The sequence below is a fragment of the Urtica dioica genome, chromosome 5, assembly GCF_054948205.1.
Source record: "Urtica dioica subsp. dioica isolate 48M chromosome 5, U.dioica_male_clone48M_v1_H2, whole genome shotgun sequence".
Lineage (NCBI taxonomy): Eukaryota > Viridiplantae > Streptophyta > Magnoliopsida > Rosales > Urticaceae > Urtica > Urtica dioica.
The window spans coordinates 7,172,713-7,187,862 of record NC_142760.1 but is presented as its reverse complement, the minus strand read 5'-3'; the positions used below and the strand labels follow the sequence as shown (position 1 = coordinate 7,187,862).

General features: G+C 36.4%; 2 protein-coding genes across 3 annotated transcripts; one reads left to right on the top strand and one right to left on the bottom strand.

The window, feature by feature from the left end:
• Positions 1-4,408: 4,408 nt before the first annotated feature.
• LOC149395052 (auxin canalization protein (DUF828)) lies at positions 4,409-7,967 on the top strand. Of its 2 annotated transcripts, none has more exons than XM_089615169.1 (9): positions 4,409-4,589; positions 4,748-4,966; positions 5,044-5,118; positions 5,220-5,288; positions 5,904-6,249; positions 7,088-7,258; positions 7,336-7,385; positions 7,464-7,512; positions 7,617-7,967. In XM_089615169.1, the coding sequence occupies exons 2-9, from the start codon at positions 4,787-4,789 to the stop codon at positions 7,832-7,834; spliced, it is 1,158 nt and encodes a 385-aa protein (XP_089471295.1). In that variant the 5' UTR covers positions 4,409-4,589; positions 4,748-4,786; the 3' UTR covers positions 7,835-7,967. The 2 variants fall into 2 exon arrangements, with proteins under 2 accessions (XP_089471295.1, XP_089471294.1); XM_089615168.1 differs by having other exon boundaries at positions 5,892-6,249.
• A 49-nt stretch (positions 7,968-8,016) lies between these two features.
• LOC149395051 (Alg9-like mannosyltransferase family) lies at positions 8,017-11,455 on the bottom strand. The gene is made up of 9 exons (XM_089615167.1): positions 10,752-11,455; positions 10,554-10,671; positions 10,059-10,163; positions 9,662-9,948; positions 9,268-9,549; positions 8,970-9,171; positions 8,685-8,836; positions 8,416-8,578; positions 8,017-8,315 (listed from the first exon to the last, which is right to left on the bottom strand). Exons 1-9 carry the CDS (start codon positions 11,006-11,008, stop codon positions 8,232-8,234), a joined length of 1,650 nt encoding a protein of 549 aa, XP_089471293.1. The 5' UTR covers positions 11,009-11,455; the 3' UTR covers positions 8,017-8,231.
• Between the last annotated feature and the right edge of the window lie 3,695 nt (positions 11,456-15,150).

Genomic DNA, 15,150 nt, shown 5'->3' with positions numbered 1-15,150 from the left:
CGTGGTTAATTAAAACATTCATTTGTAATCACTTGTATATACTTCTGCCCTCTCAAAGTTCTTTTTTTTTAACCATTAGTTATAAATTCATTTTGTGGTTGGTCGTGTTCATCAACCCAAGCCAATGAAAGGCGTGTGGTGGCGTATTCAATATCCTCAAGTTTCTCAACATTCAAGCACGCTTCAAAATGTTGGACTTTAAATTAACAATTATCATGCATCTATATGTTTAGGTTTCGTAAAAGTGTTTTAGTGAAACAAGAAAGTTTTTTTTAATACTACCATACCTTGTTATGTCAAATCCTTATCTAAACCCTAAATGTTATTTCCAACACAAACCACCACGACGCCCCCTCTACCACCACCCAACCCGGAACAATTGTATTTTTATTTTTTATTCTGAAATTGTTTATATTATATTAACCATTTTAAGTTAATTCCATTTATTTGATTTTGGATTCGGTTTTGTAATTTGATTTGATTTCATAGTTGATTTTATTTCGAGAAGGATTTTGATATGATTTAGTGTTTTATTTAGAAATTCGATTTCGCAATTGTTTATAAGTGAAATTTCATTTTGTACTTGTTTATAAATTAATTTGATTTCGTAATAGTTTATAAGTGCTTAATAATTTGATTTTATTTAAAAATTATATTTATTTAATTTCGTATTTGATTTTGAAATTTAAATTAATTTAATTTAGTAGCTATTTAAAATAATATATGATAAAGGTGTTTAAAATTGATTAAATTGCTTTTTTGTAATAGTTAGATATTTGATTGAGACTGAAATTAATATGTGTTAAAAGGGCAATATAAGACGGCAGTTATTGAGCCACTCTGATTAAGTTTAGACTTTAGTTGTTTTATATGATAGTTATAAAAGAAACTGAAGGTATTTGGTTTGTCAATGAAACTCAGTCAATTTTTTTTTGTAGAACTTCTATTCAGGTAGTCTAGAATGTCATATTCTTTTTTAAACTTTTAAGATTTATTTTTCCTAGGACCGGACTTCAAAAATAACTCTCTCTCTCTCTCTCTCTCTCTCTCTCTCTCTCTCTCTCTCTCTCTATTAATTATAATTTATTTTTTCCTTTCATTCAGCAAAACGAAAAATCCAAGTATAGATGGATTTCCGAGGACTATATGTTGAGTTTGCAATATAAACCTAGTGCAACTGAGTTAAAATGTCTTGCACGCTTCCACCTAAACAACGACAGCCAAAATTAATTGTCATTACCGACTTGCAATAGCACGAGATACCATGAGATTGGATATGTTAGGTCGCATCTCTTATTCAAGAGATTTACTTATCACTACACACAAGGGTAATATCCAGGATGAGTCACAAATTCTGCGAGTTACCGAAGAGGCGACTCTTGAAATCGATAGAGACATCGTATGATTGCACAATGCTCTACATGATATCATGAATCATGAGGATTTTGATGATGTTATAGATTCAACACAAAGTGAGCTGCGGGAAAAAGAGCAAGTAGAGGACCTCTACAACGAGATGGAAGCGGAATTATACGCTAACTACAAATATTTTTTTTGTTACTACCATGTTTTTCTTTGTTTATTGGCATAAATTCAAAAACGATTGGAGAACAAACGCTCACTCAACTTCTGCATTTGTTGAGGAAATCTTATCCTAAAGGAAGAATTACATAAAAGTACTACACGGTGAAGGCTAGCTGAAGCTCTTCGATGTGAGGTACAAATTATTAGTTTTCACTCAAACGACTGCGTCTTATTCTAGAAGGTATTTAAAAAGGTTGACGTATGTCCCATTTGCATTGAAAGTTGATGGGTGACATGTTAAAAAGTACAGCGAAAAATCGTGCGCTGTTTCCCCTTTCAAGATCGACTACAGTGATTGTATGTATTTCGACACACGTCTTTTGAAATGAAGTGGCACAAGAAAGAAAAAGGTCAAGGAGGAGGGAATTCCACGACATTCTACGGAAGGCATGGGTGGAATAATCTAGACGAGATATACCTAGATTTTCATGTAGAGACAGTGAATGTTCACTTGTACTCCTTGTCAATGGCTTCAACCCATTTGGGTAAATGTGCCTATCATATAACATATGACTATTGGTAGGGTGCGTATAATTTTCCTTCTTGGTTGTGAATGAACTCGGAGGAGTCCATGTTCACGCTCGTTAATCCATGACCGAAGTCATTTGTCCTGTTTGGACGTTTCCATCCGAGATTTGAAGAAGAATAGGAATGTGAGCGAATCATAAGAAAGTGAAAGTATGTCGGGACTTAATTCATTAGAGCCAACCATCTTAGCTTATTTTGTTTTACAAATTTACCAACTACTAACACCTCTATCCTCATTTGTGTGAGAAACCTATTTAAATTGGAACTCATGCAGCTTGAGGCCTATTTGAAGCACGTGTACAAACCTTGAGGCTGAAATTTTTTACTTTTAGGTAATTATTTAGAGGGATATTTCTGTCCAAAAAAATCTAATTTTAATTACAATGCACATAACAAGTCAAATCTTGATATTTTGCTAGGTTTACAAAATGAAATTTCTATTGCCGTGCCTATTTTTAAAATATATACATATATATACCTAATTTATAACATTGTAAATTTTATTTGCTGTTAGCCTTCTTAGCAAAACTTTATAACATAATGTTATGCTTAATATTCAACCAGCACTATGGTCTATTGGCAAAAGATTATTTTAGCTACCATCGCCCTTAAAAGAAAATACATTATTTATGAATCTATTTCAACTAGTGCTTGACTAAAAATCTCTAGCTGCGCTCTCTCCCAAAAATCAAAATTTGAGCTTTCAATTTTCGGTGTTGTCACCTCTCCAGTGATACGGAGATTCCGGTGATCTCGACTAATGGAGGATTCTGACCTAGGGGAAGGTACTTTTCATCTTATATTCTTTTTCATATTTTGCTTTTTTTTTATTATGTTTCAATAATCCAAACTTAATAGATCTAAATTTTGTACCGCCCGATCTTTAACTTGAGTGGTTTTGATAATTTCTTTAGATCTGAATCTAAGATCTAAAATATGATTATCTTTTGGCGTGGATCTAAGTCGAGAAAAACCCCTATCTGCAACAGGTGAAGATCGGTGTTCCCGTTCATGATTCGTGTATATGATAATAACTAGTTACTTGCATAGATGGGTAACCCACATGTTATTTTTTGTATTTGTGGTTGTTTATGGTCCACTTTTCATCTTCTTCTTGTTGAAATTTTTGAATGTTTTAGTGCTATTTTTGTAATACAAACCTTTGGTTTTTATCAATATATTAATTTGATGAGTCATTTAAAAAAAATTAATAAATAAATCACGTTAGTTACATTCAATAATATTCTTTAAGCATAGAGTGTTATTATTAGCACTCGATTATTTTAGCTAATCACCTCAACCCACAATAACTTTTTCTAAGGATCCGAGTACTTTACTCAACTAGCTCCCTTACAATATATATATATATATATATATATATATATATATATATATATATATATATATATATATATAATTCATTTGAGAATAGAGTGCTAGCTCCCTTACAAAAATTAATAAATAAATCACGTTAGTTACATTCAATAATATTCTTTAAGCATAGAGTGTTATTATTAATGCTCAAATAAGCATTAAGTACTCTCTAGTCACATGAGTCCAATGAGAGCTGCTTTAACTACAACTTTAAAAGTAGTATGAATGCATAAATAGCAACCAAGGGTAACCCCATATAGACCAATATATACACTAAGCACAAACAACACTATAAAGTCTCTCAACCTACTTTCATATACACCCTTTTCAAATAAAAAGCTAATCTTTGTTAGGAATATAAAAAAAACGTGCTTTTGGTATTCTAATCTTGCTATGGATTAACCATAATGAAAGATTTCTCAACTCCAATGATACATGTATACGCCATCTTTTTCATCAATAGTGTTATAAGCATCAATCAATCATGCACGTTCTCCTTTCTTTATATCAAATATGTTGGCCCAATAGTGCATGCTTGGTTATAATGCTTTTCTCTTCCTTTTTCTCTGGCCTTTTGTATGGTTAATCCCGTTGTTAAATGTGGTGGCCCTAGACAGCTCTATAACAAAAACAATCATCACTTTCTCATCAAAACACCCTCATACTTAGCCTCAACATATGGTGTTCATTTAAAGACGCACAAAAAAAAACCCTTTCTTTTTAATGATTTTATCCCCATAAGCCAATGTGCTTGTCTAGTGGTTAGCATGTGTTGTCTCCCCTTTAAATCTTGGAGATTAATTCTTGACCCTAGCCAATCAAAATCCTAATTTTCTACTAAAGCTCACACTATCTAGTGGGTCACATTGTTTGAATTCCCTAGCTCTATATATATCTAAAACACCCCTTTCCAACTGTGATATCCCATCACCCTGGCCAAACTCTTCTTTTAGGGGAAACTTCTCTGGTTTGTCCATAGAGAAAGCTCACTCACAACAATGCCTAAAATGACACATCCTTATCACATATAGTATATGTTCACACATATCATTTGCGTTGGGACAAAACTTATTAATCACAACCTACCAACGGCGAATATTCTAGTGAGTGCTTGCATTTTGATATATTCCCTATTGATAGCCAACTTATATATACACGAAATTCTTGATATCTATATGATAGCGATATGCCGTAGCGTATAGTTCCAAATACTTATACATAACTATACTTAGGAATATTTTTTTTTTTTTACTCTCGCCAGATATAATTTATTACCTACATATACGTACGTAACTTCGATATGGATTCGAGCTTCGACCAAAGCCCTACAAAGTCACATCCAAAGACAATGGATTTTCTCTCACACGCGTGGTGTAACTTTGCTGTGCAAACGCTCCAACCGGACAACGACAAATCGCTGGCTCTAGTCAACAATCAGATGATCATTACAAAGAATGAGAGCAATTCAATGAGTTCTATGGTTAGTCGAGTATTGTATATTTTATATTTTAGTTTTTGTTGTTATAATATGCTTTTGTGATGAAATTCCTCGAGTAGAAGTTGGAGCAAAGTTCAATGATGGATGACGTAGATGTCAAGCATCTACCTCCATGGAAAACCAATGATGTCAAGGTAAAAAAAAAAACACATTAAGCGATATTCATTTACATCCATATTTCATTTGCAACTAAAGCTATCGCACGTGAACATATTTAATTTTACTTATATTTCAGTCGTGGATTTGGATGCAACAAGCTATGCACCCGGAATTGAACTACAACGGCTATTTCAAAAAGAGATGGGTAAGTTAATAGAAATTTACAGTCAATCCATATATATATATATATATATATATATATATATATATATATATATAAGTGTATATATATACATATATATGTGTGTGCGGGTGTGAGTGAATTCATGTCCTAAAAATTAATTTTATTTGTAAAAATGATCCTCAAACTACTTAATTTCTACCAATTTAATCCTTTTCATAAAAAAAATATAAATAAATAAATCAAACTTTATGTTTATGAACACCGAAACTACTTTAAAAACATCTACAACTTTGAATAACTTGTTTATAATTTAACAATATCATTACCACAAAATCTTACTTAACAATCAAAGATTGTTTGATATGTATCTAGTGTACTTACAGTTGGTTCATAACTTCATCAATCCTTTTCAAAAACGGCTGTTGTATTTAGGTTTCTTAGACGATAAATTTCAAATAAATAAATAAATATTTTCTATAAGACATTGTTGACTCTCATTAAAACAATTGATACATTGTTAATTAACGTTAACAAAAATCTACTAAATCATCCACCTTCCGGGACGTAAAGATTCATCCACCATAAATTTCCTACTCCGTCTAAACTTATATGAATCGAGATTAGATGTCGTGGAAGGCGACGGCGCCGTTCAAGAACTTGTCGATAAAGAAGTGGGTGAAAGAGGCGAAGCAGAGGCGGAAGGAGGAGGAGAGGCTGCAGAAGGCGGAGGTGCACGCGGCGGTGTCGGTGGCCGGAGTCGCGGCAGCGTTGGCAGCCATGGCTGCTGCCGACAACTCCCACGGAGGCAGCGGCGCGAAGGAGGCGGCAGTGGCGTCGGCGGCGGCGCTGGTGGCGAGCCAGTGTGCCAAAGTGGCCGAGGCCATGGGGGCCAAGCGGGACCACCTCAGCTGCGTCATCGGCTCTGCCATCACCGGCACTTCCCCCGCCGATATCTTTACTCTTGCAGCCGCAGCCAAAACATGTAAAGTTTCTTTTTTCTTTCACCTTTTTTACGCGACCGTCTAAATCATTATTTGCTCATAAAAATGGTATTTTTTGTGTTTGGTCCGTGGTGGTTTTTTTTTTTTTACAATTTTTTTATTCATACAATTTATATATTTGATTACCTGAAACATTTAAACTCAGATTACAAAAAAATCTTGTAGAGATTAAATAATTATGATAAATCGTTGACTCGGGGGATTGAACCCATTTCCTCATGCGGGAGGGGATCTCACGTAGTGCCACCCAAAAATGATCTTTTGGGGTTTGATCCTTTGTCGCTTGTTTAGTACGGAACAATAATGTTAATAATCTTGTACCACTAATGTCAATGAGTACATTATTTGGTATGAAAAAACAAAAAAACCACTAATTCTAGAAATGTGGTACCTCCAAGTATTGCCAAATAAGAGTATGATTCAGAATCAGATTACCACCATCTGAATAAATAAATTGTTCTCACTTATATTGTTTTTGTCACGGTTTGTACTTCATTTAGTACATACGAAAACATAAATAATCAATATTCAAAATAATCTTTTATGTCGATTATTCACACCAAAATACTACACTGTTAGATTCCTGAACAAATATTATAATGTTAGATTCTTATGCAACTCCTCCCATTTCAATCTGATTCGTAACTGATCGGAGTCCATATGAATTTTTTTGTTAAACTTAAAGAACAGTGTTTGGGTTATATGAACTCTCCAAACGTCCTTTGTTTAGGCCATGAAACAATTTCTCCACGAGCTTTTCAACGTAAAAGGAGCTCACTGTGTGATTTACTGTGTCTTTGAATTCTTCGGTATTTGCAGCACTAAAAGGAGCCACTACCCTAAAAGCGAGGACCGGCTGCAAGAACAAAATCAACGGAATCGCACCAGTTTTACCTCTCGATGAGAACAGCCACGAGGCCGACTTCGACTCGGAGAGTTGCCGATCCGCACTTGCTAAGGGCTTTGAGCTCGGCATCGAAACCCCGGACGGTACGTGCTCTCAAAATCATGCGTTTTGTTTCGACGGCTTTATCTCTGACATTGCTCATTCGATCTCTGTGTCACAGGCGACTATCTGAGAAGATCAGTTTCTATAGTTCTGAACAGCGAAAGCAAGGTCCGCGATTCTCTTTTGCCTACATTCCTATTTCCAAAACCGGCTTTCTGACATTACTCATTGTCTGGACATTTCCAGGTAGTCCTACAGATAAGGAAGCTTGGGTTACTGAAAAGGAAGAAAGAAAGTAAGACATTTCGTTCACTCAACTTAACCATCCTATCTTATTAGAGCAAATACAGAAAGAAAAAATTGAAGATTCACGATCATCGTACCTTTTGTGTGTTTCAGGCATAATTCAGGACCTGCATGCTGAGCTGTACAAGGAGTCGGAAAACGAAGAGTTGAGTGAGACGTGTTATCTCATAGTGTTGACCACAAGCAAAGGGATGTTCAAGCTCGACATGGGCGACGACTATCACCAATATAAGACTTGGGCCACGACCATCAACCACATGATGTTGCTCTCTTCTTCCGTTTCAAAATATCAACACTTTTACGAGAACTAGCACTGCCGTTCTCTTTTTCTTTTTCTTTTTTTTCCTGTTTTCAACATGGAACATTCGTCGAATTCAAGTTTGTCTATTGTATCATAACTTTAACGACAATTGTCCGTTTAAATAAATTAATGCGTTGTTGGAATGTTTGTATTCTGTCACCCATGGCTAAAATTTAAATAAAGCTGCTCGACGATGGAAATTATGAGTTCAAGTAGACTGGAAAAAAAATGTGTAATGAAAAGGAGTGACCAGAATTCTGTTACTTTTCCTCTCTACGTGTTACATCTAATTCTCAATTTTTTATATATAAATAGTGAGGCGAAACTTGAAGAGCAAAAATGAAAATTAAAGAAAATAAATAAAGCATGTTGGTTAGAATTACAAGTTTCGGCTACACCGATGGTCATCAATCGCTACTCAAAACATAAACAACCACTGATGCTTGAAGATCACGGTCCACCTTAAAGTGAGCATGGAAGAACCTTGTTTTCTGTTAACAAATCATCAAATCACAAGTGTGTTAGCAATATAAGACTAGAAGTGAAAGTAACGGTTTAAGAAATTAGGTCAAAGATGCCACTGAATAATACCTCTCTGTAAGAATGTGAAAGCAAGAACTCCTTCAACGGCTTTTCTTCTGACTCAAATAAGACGATGTGACTTGGGATAGACCAATTTTTTGCGTAATCAGATGCAAAGCCAGCTGGGTCCATCATGAAACGGTCGGACTCATCTGGGATTCCCTTTGTCTCGCTGTCCATAAAATGGTGTAACAATATTAAGAACTTCAGATTAAAAGGATCCATAAAAATAAATAAATAAAAAAGAATGGTCAATGCTGAGTTCTAGTTTTTCGGACCCTGGAGAGCAATCTAGGAAACGCATTGGAATATTGCGATGCAGAGTGGAGTAGTAAGGTGTGGCATGGCAAGGCATTAGGAAAAGGACATTTTGGACTTTTCCTTTTAGTACTTCTTTAGCAAGATGGTTCATTGCATCCTCAGTTCCTCTCTGTTTGACACGAGTAAATCTATCAGACAGAGCAGTTCAACCACGATGGCTTTCTTCAACAAAGCATTTAGCAAATTTCTCTAGACTGAGATATATCAGCATGTAGCTAATGGTGGTTTGAAATATTACGCACCTGATGAACCATGCTCATGTACAAGGCCATTGGAATATTCGTGCAGAGCAAAAATAAGACGGCCGATTTCATTGTCTGGGACCATTTTTTAGAAGCATTGGAAGATTTCTTCCTCTTTCCATCTGGGGAATCTAAAGAGTGTATTGCAGCTAAGGAATAACCAGAGAATATCAAAGCTATAGGAAGCACAGGAAGAACGAATCTGCGAATTCAAGAGCCGAACAAAATTTCTAATCCAAACTGATTTTTATTCAAGACGATAAATGAACATTGGAAAACAAAAATATAGCATCGGAACCTGAATTCCTTGTGACCTAGCACGCTGTAAAGACCCAACACCCATGCTATAAGACCAGAAAGCTTCCATTGTTTAGACTGTAATATTCCAGCTAGAGAAAATGGTATGAAAGTGAAGAGCATGACGGTGAATCCTTGACTAAAGTACCAGTGCCACTTGTGTGTTCCATAATAATCTCCACCAGAGGAGAGGAAATTGAACTTCAGAAAGTTAAGAGGGACTAGTACCCACGAACCATACATCACGCGATCCAAAATACATGTCAGCCCAAGCACTAAAGCCCTGGATCCAAGTGTATAATACGAAGTAATTACATAGTGGCACCACCGAAAAAAAAAACACACACACACACAAACACTATGTATAGACGAAGAATCGATAGAATGAAACCAACCCGATAGGAGCCACTTCTAGAAAAATAAATCTGAGTCTATCACGTGCACGATATAGCTCAAGAAATCCAACGTAGAGCCATATTACGGCACTTGTCGGTCGAACAGCACAAGCTAGCGCTGCAATAGCTAAAGCCAACTTTCTGGACATTGGAGGAACTTCTTCGGAAGATCGACGCAAACAAGGCCAGTAGTACAAGCTGACCACAGTGAGCACAGTCTCGAAGGAATTTGACAGTGTGCGAGTGATACAGAAGAACATGAACCAATTTGTCAACTGGGAAAAGAGCTATAAAACCGTTAAGGTCTCTTGTGTTATAGATATTGTCTTTCTAGACAACATATATTGACAAGGCCTCCCAACTAACAAGACATGAGAAAATTGATATCAAAGGATACAGCCCATTTAGCAACATGTTCACCGAAGAGCACGCGAGACAGTTTATACAAATACAAATCACCAACTGCAGAAAATACGGACTGAAAAAGCCGAGGAGCCTTTATCTGCACAACATAGAGTTGAGAATGCAATGTTTACATGGAATCAATCAAACTAAGTATTTTTTATGGTTCCTCTCAAACAGGGTATCATTGTAACTGCAAATAGAATCCTGCAACATTTTTGAGCTAGAATTTTTAGTCAGCCAAAGTAGATTCATTTGAAAGACAGAGTGAGAGAGTATATATAAAACAAAAGACGAGGCGTCTTGAGAAATTCATGCTCTTAAGACTGTCAAACCAGAGCTGATCCTATATTTAGGCTAAACAAATTCTCTCATTGACGATGACACCTGAATTTCTTTTGGGCATTGGAACAATGCATATCATCACAAAATGAGATATCAATTGTTTTATATACACACACACATGAACACATTACTAGTAGCACATTACCATCAACAAGGGTGTATCGAGACCCAAAAAAGACAGAAGCTTGTAAAGAACAGCAAAGAGCATTGGATGGACGTAGCTACGGATTCCCTTATCCCATTCCCATGTCAAATTCCCATACCTGTTTGCAACAAAAAAAACATTTCAAAAAAACCCTATATCATGAACACCATAAAAGGGAGCCAAAAGAAAGAAGCGTACCCAAAAGCGATTCGATGAGCTACTTCGAGTGCTTGCCAATGTTCATCCGGGTTGAAATAGGTCTGAACCAGCATGGCATTCACAAGCCGGAAACCCAAGCAGAGCGTGAAAACTCTTCTAGGTCCGAGCGTCGAATCGGAATCTGAAGGACTCGAGTTTACGGTTTTGATCTCATCAGCATGTGAAGAAACCTCATGTCTGTGCCTCTGCCTCATTGTTTCTCTCTCTCTCTCTCTCTCTCTCTCTCTCTCTCTCATACACTTCAATCTGAATAGTACCCAATTGTGTTTACATCAAATTTATTTTTCGAAACCCTTTTTTCTCAATTGTAGCAGAATATGATCGGATCATGGTGTGTATTAATATGTTTAGCTTTGGTAAGAGTAGGAACAAGGATAGTATAAAGTCCAAAGTTTAAAACGTCAGGGAATCGCGTGAACCGGTGATGATCGGCCAATTTCCGACTTGAGGTGTATTTTGCCGTTTATGGTCGTCGAAATGACGTCGTTTTTAAGGGGGATAAACACGATGTCGTTTCGTCCACAAAGACCAAAAATCGCGCAGAAAAGACGCTTACCAGATGTGCGCATCATCGGCGCCATCTGACAAGGTGACATTTCGACGGTGACAGTGCAATAACAACAATATTTCGCGACTTTTCCCGGTGTCTCGACGTCAATACCTCGTTGTCCAAATTTGGTCGTCCAAATTTTTTTGTGAATCGGCCAAAAGCAAAAGGCCCAGTCTTATTTTTGATAAGACCAACTCCATCCGATAACACCATTTTCTACTCTATTTTACAGTACATGTCACATCAAATACTACCTCATCTCCAACCGAATTTTATTTTTTACACCAAATTGAAATATTAATTTTATATTCAACTTTCTCTTATTTATTTCTATACCCTTATATTTATTTAATATATTTTAATTATACCACTTATTCATTATTTAATAATGAAGTATTACTCCATAAAATTATTGAAAATACAAATTAACACAAAGTAAACTTAATATTTATTAAACACAAAATACAATACAAAACAAATAACATAAAATAAAATAAAAAAAAGTACAATTACACATCTGAATTAGAATATATCTCCCACAAATGGTCGATCAATGCATTTCGGAGCGTGATATGTGCATCTTTGTCTCTTATTTGTCTGTAGCGACTGAAAAACTCATGAAATCGTGTATCATCATTCTCCGCTAATTCAACCCCCAATGGTGGCGTTTCTATGTTAACTTCAATGGGCACGTTGAGATCACGATCATCTTCTATTATCATGTTATGCATTATTATGCATGTAGTCATTATATCTTTTAAGATATCTTTTCACCAAAATCTTGACGGTCCCGCCACAATTGCAAACCGTTCTTGGAGAACTCCAAAAGCACGTTCTACGTCTTTTCTACAGGATTCTTGCTTCATTGCAAAATATTGTTTTTTTGGGCCACGGGGTTCTCGAATAGTTTGAACAATAGTAGACCATTTTGGATATATACTATCAGTCAAATAATAACCCATATTATACTCATTTCCCTGTATGATATAATGAGCGGGAGGAGCAATACCTTGAGTGAGATTGGAAAATAGGTGAGAAGACTCTAACACGTTGATGTCATTGTTGCTTCTCGGCATGCCAAAATAAGCGTGCCATATCCAAAGATCATAATCAACCACAGCTTCTAGAATAATTGTAGGTTTTCCGCTACGACCCGTATATTGTCCGGCCCACGCGGTAGGGCAATTTTTCCATTTCCAATGCATACAATCCAAACTACCCAACATTCCCGGAAAGCCACGTTGTTGACATATATGGAGAAGTCTAGCAACGTCATTAGGAGTTGGTGATCTTAAATATTGCTCAGAAAATACCTCCACCATTGCTCGGCAAAACCTCTTCAGGCTTTCAATTGTCGTGGACTCTGCTATTTTGCAGTACTCGTCTGTGGCATCTGCCGGAAGACCGTAGGCCAGCATCCGAAATACAGCAATTATTTTTTGAAGTGGTGACAACCCAAGTCTGCCGGCACGATCCAACCGTTGTACAAAATAGTTGTCATGACTTTTAACAGCATCCACTATTCGGAGGAATAAAGAGCGAGACATTCGATACCTCCGACGAAACATGGCCTCGTTGTAGAGTGGAGATTCTGAGAAGTAATCATTGAAAAGTCGCCGGTCTGCACTCTCTCGATCCCGATTGATGAAAGCACGTCCTGGAATTGAGCCTCCTACGTTGCGCACAATGGTTTGGTCGGCGGCATGTTCGTTGAGAATTTGCATGATCGTGATATTATTTTGGATAATTTGATGACATATAGCATCCTCCTGCTCATCAATTTGAGCCATTTGAAGTTGAAAATCATTATCAGAGGAAGAAGATGAAGAAGATGATGAATTAAAACTCATTTTGAGAGATGAATGAGGAAAGATGAAGTGTGTTAGAGAATGTGAATTCAAAATCATTTGAACTGAGACTATTTATAGGGCGTTGAGTGTAGATGCCGATTTGGGAAGCGTGAGATTCTTGATGGGTGATTGGTCACATCACTTCAGAACCCGGGAAGCGTGAAAGCTTTGATGAGTAGTGGCATTGATTGGTCACATCACGTCAGAACCCGGGAAGCGTGAGATTCTTGATGGGTGAATGGCATTGAGTGGTCACATCACGTCAGAACTCGGGAAGCGTGAGATTCTTGATGGGTGATGGCATTGAGTGGTCACATCACTTCAGAACCCGGAAAGCGTGAAAGCTTTGGTGAGTAGTGGCATTGAGTGGTCACATCACGTCAGAACCCGGGAAGCGTGAGATTCTTGATGGGTAATGGCATTGATTGGTCACATCACGTCAGAACCGGTTCGGGAAGCGTGAGAGCTTTGATGAGTAGTGGCATTGATTGGTCACATCACGTCAGAGCACGGGAAGCGTGAAAGCCTTGGGTGAGAAAATATTCTATAAATAATATCTTCCATAAGTTGTGTTTTCATCCAAAAAATTACTGAGCCTTGAGTACGATACATTACAAGAAAATGACAAGTCGAGCTTCTGGATACTCTCATGAAGAAGACCGACTTCTTTGTCAAGTTTACATGGAGATTTCTCAAGACCCTATCATTGGTATATACCAATCATCTGATAGTTTTTGGAGCCGTGTTGAAAACAGCTACAACAATGCAAAAAAACCAACTTCGGAGATGCGTTCAAAGCGATCAATTCAGTCCCGAATCCAAGTAATTGAGAAAGCAACAAGGAAAATGCATGCATGCATTCGGCAAATTGAGAATAGACACCCAAGCGGTGCTTCAACTGAAGATATTGTGAGTATTTTAACTATTTTTATCTTCTTTTTTTAATATTATGTTATTGTAATTGGTTATATATCGACTTGCAGATGGATCAAGCTAAAGTGTTGCTTGCAGATGATGAAAAATTCAAGAAAGGTTGGAAGTTTGATCATGTGTGGAACATCATCAAGAATTTTGAAAAATTTCAAGACGGAGCCTCAAGTGCGAGACAAACATCTCGAGGTTCGTGTTCTTTTTCGGAGTCCGAACAACAAACTCCTGAGTCGGTTAGACAACCATCTCCTTCTGAGCGACCGATTGGAGTGAAAAAAGCTAAACTAAAAATGAAAACGGATGACAAAATAGCTTCCTCCATCAGCAAGCTTGATGAAGGAAATAAACTACTTCTTGAGCAGATGAAGAAGTCGGGTGATATGAGGGAACGCCTCTTAGAAAGTATAGATAGGGCTAATAATTTGAAAACAATCAGAGAAGAAAATAAAATAATGAAAATGAATTTAAATAAAATATCAGATCCTCAGGTTCGTGCATTTTGGGAAGCTGAACAAGCCAAAATTTTACAAAAGAGAGCCGAACAACAACAATCTCAAACACCATTTCCTAATTCCGATTCATTTCGCAATATTTCACCGGTCTTGGAGGATCCGACGCTAATCTCCCTGAGTATTAGTTTATGTATTGTAATTTTATTTTGTTGTATTGTGTTTTTTTAATGTTTTTTTTAGTTTTTCATTTCGATGTCGTTGTAATGTTATTTCGTTTCGGTATTAATATTAATGTCATTTTAGTTTTTCCCAAACTCCAAATGTCAATGTTGTATTTTAAAATATTGTGGTCTTTTAAAATATTTAATACATAAAAATAATTTTTGAGATAAATATGAAATAATTTTATAAAATAATGACAATTGAGTAAATAATACATTTTACAAGGACTAAATAACAAGTAGAAAGTATTTTTGGCGTAATGAACAGTCAGCGTCATATATAGCGCAACAAAAAAATAAAAGTTACTTCAGCGCTATTTTAGCGTTATTTTTGGCGTACGGCTGGAGTAAATCAATACACCAAATCAGTCAAAT

What these genes read in the sequence shown, in the direction of transcription:
- LOC149395052 (XM_089615168.1), top strand. Translation starts at nt 4,787, where the DNA reads ATGGATTCGAGCTTCGACCAAAGCCCTACAAAGTCACATCCAAAGACA. An exon ending in GCTATTTCAAAAAGAGATGG is followed by an intron (nt 5,289 to 5,891) that starts GTAAGTTAATAG and finishes AATCGAGATTAG; the next exon opens with ATGTCGTGGAAGGCGACGGC. An exon ending in TGCAGCCGCAGCCAAAACAT is followed by an intron (nt 6,250 to 7,087) that starts GTAAAGTTTCTT and finishes CGGTATTTGCAG; the next exon opens with CACTAAAAGGAGCCACTACC.
- LOC149395051 (XM_089615167.1), bottom strand. Translation starts at nt 11,008, where the DNA reads ATGAGAGAGAGAGAGAGAGAGAGAGAGAGAGAGAGAGAAACAATGAGG. An exon ending in TTCCTAGATTGCTCTCCAGG is followed by an intron (nt 8,579 to 8,684) that starts GTCCGAAAAACT and finishes TTTTATGGACAG; the next exon opens with CGAGACAAAGGGAATCCCAG. An exon ending in TTTCACATTCTTACAGAGAG is followed by an intron (nt 8,316 to 8,415) that starts GTATTATTCAGT and finishes ATTTGTTAACAG; the next exon opens with AAAACAAGGTTCTTCCATGC.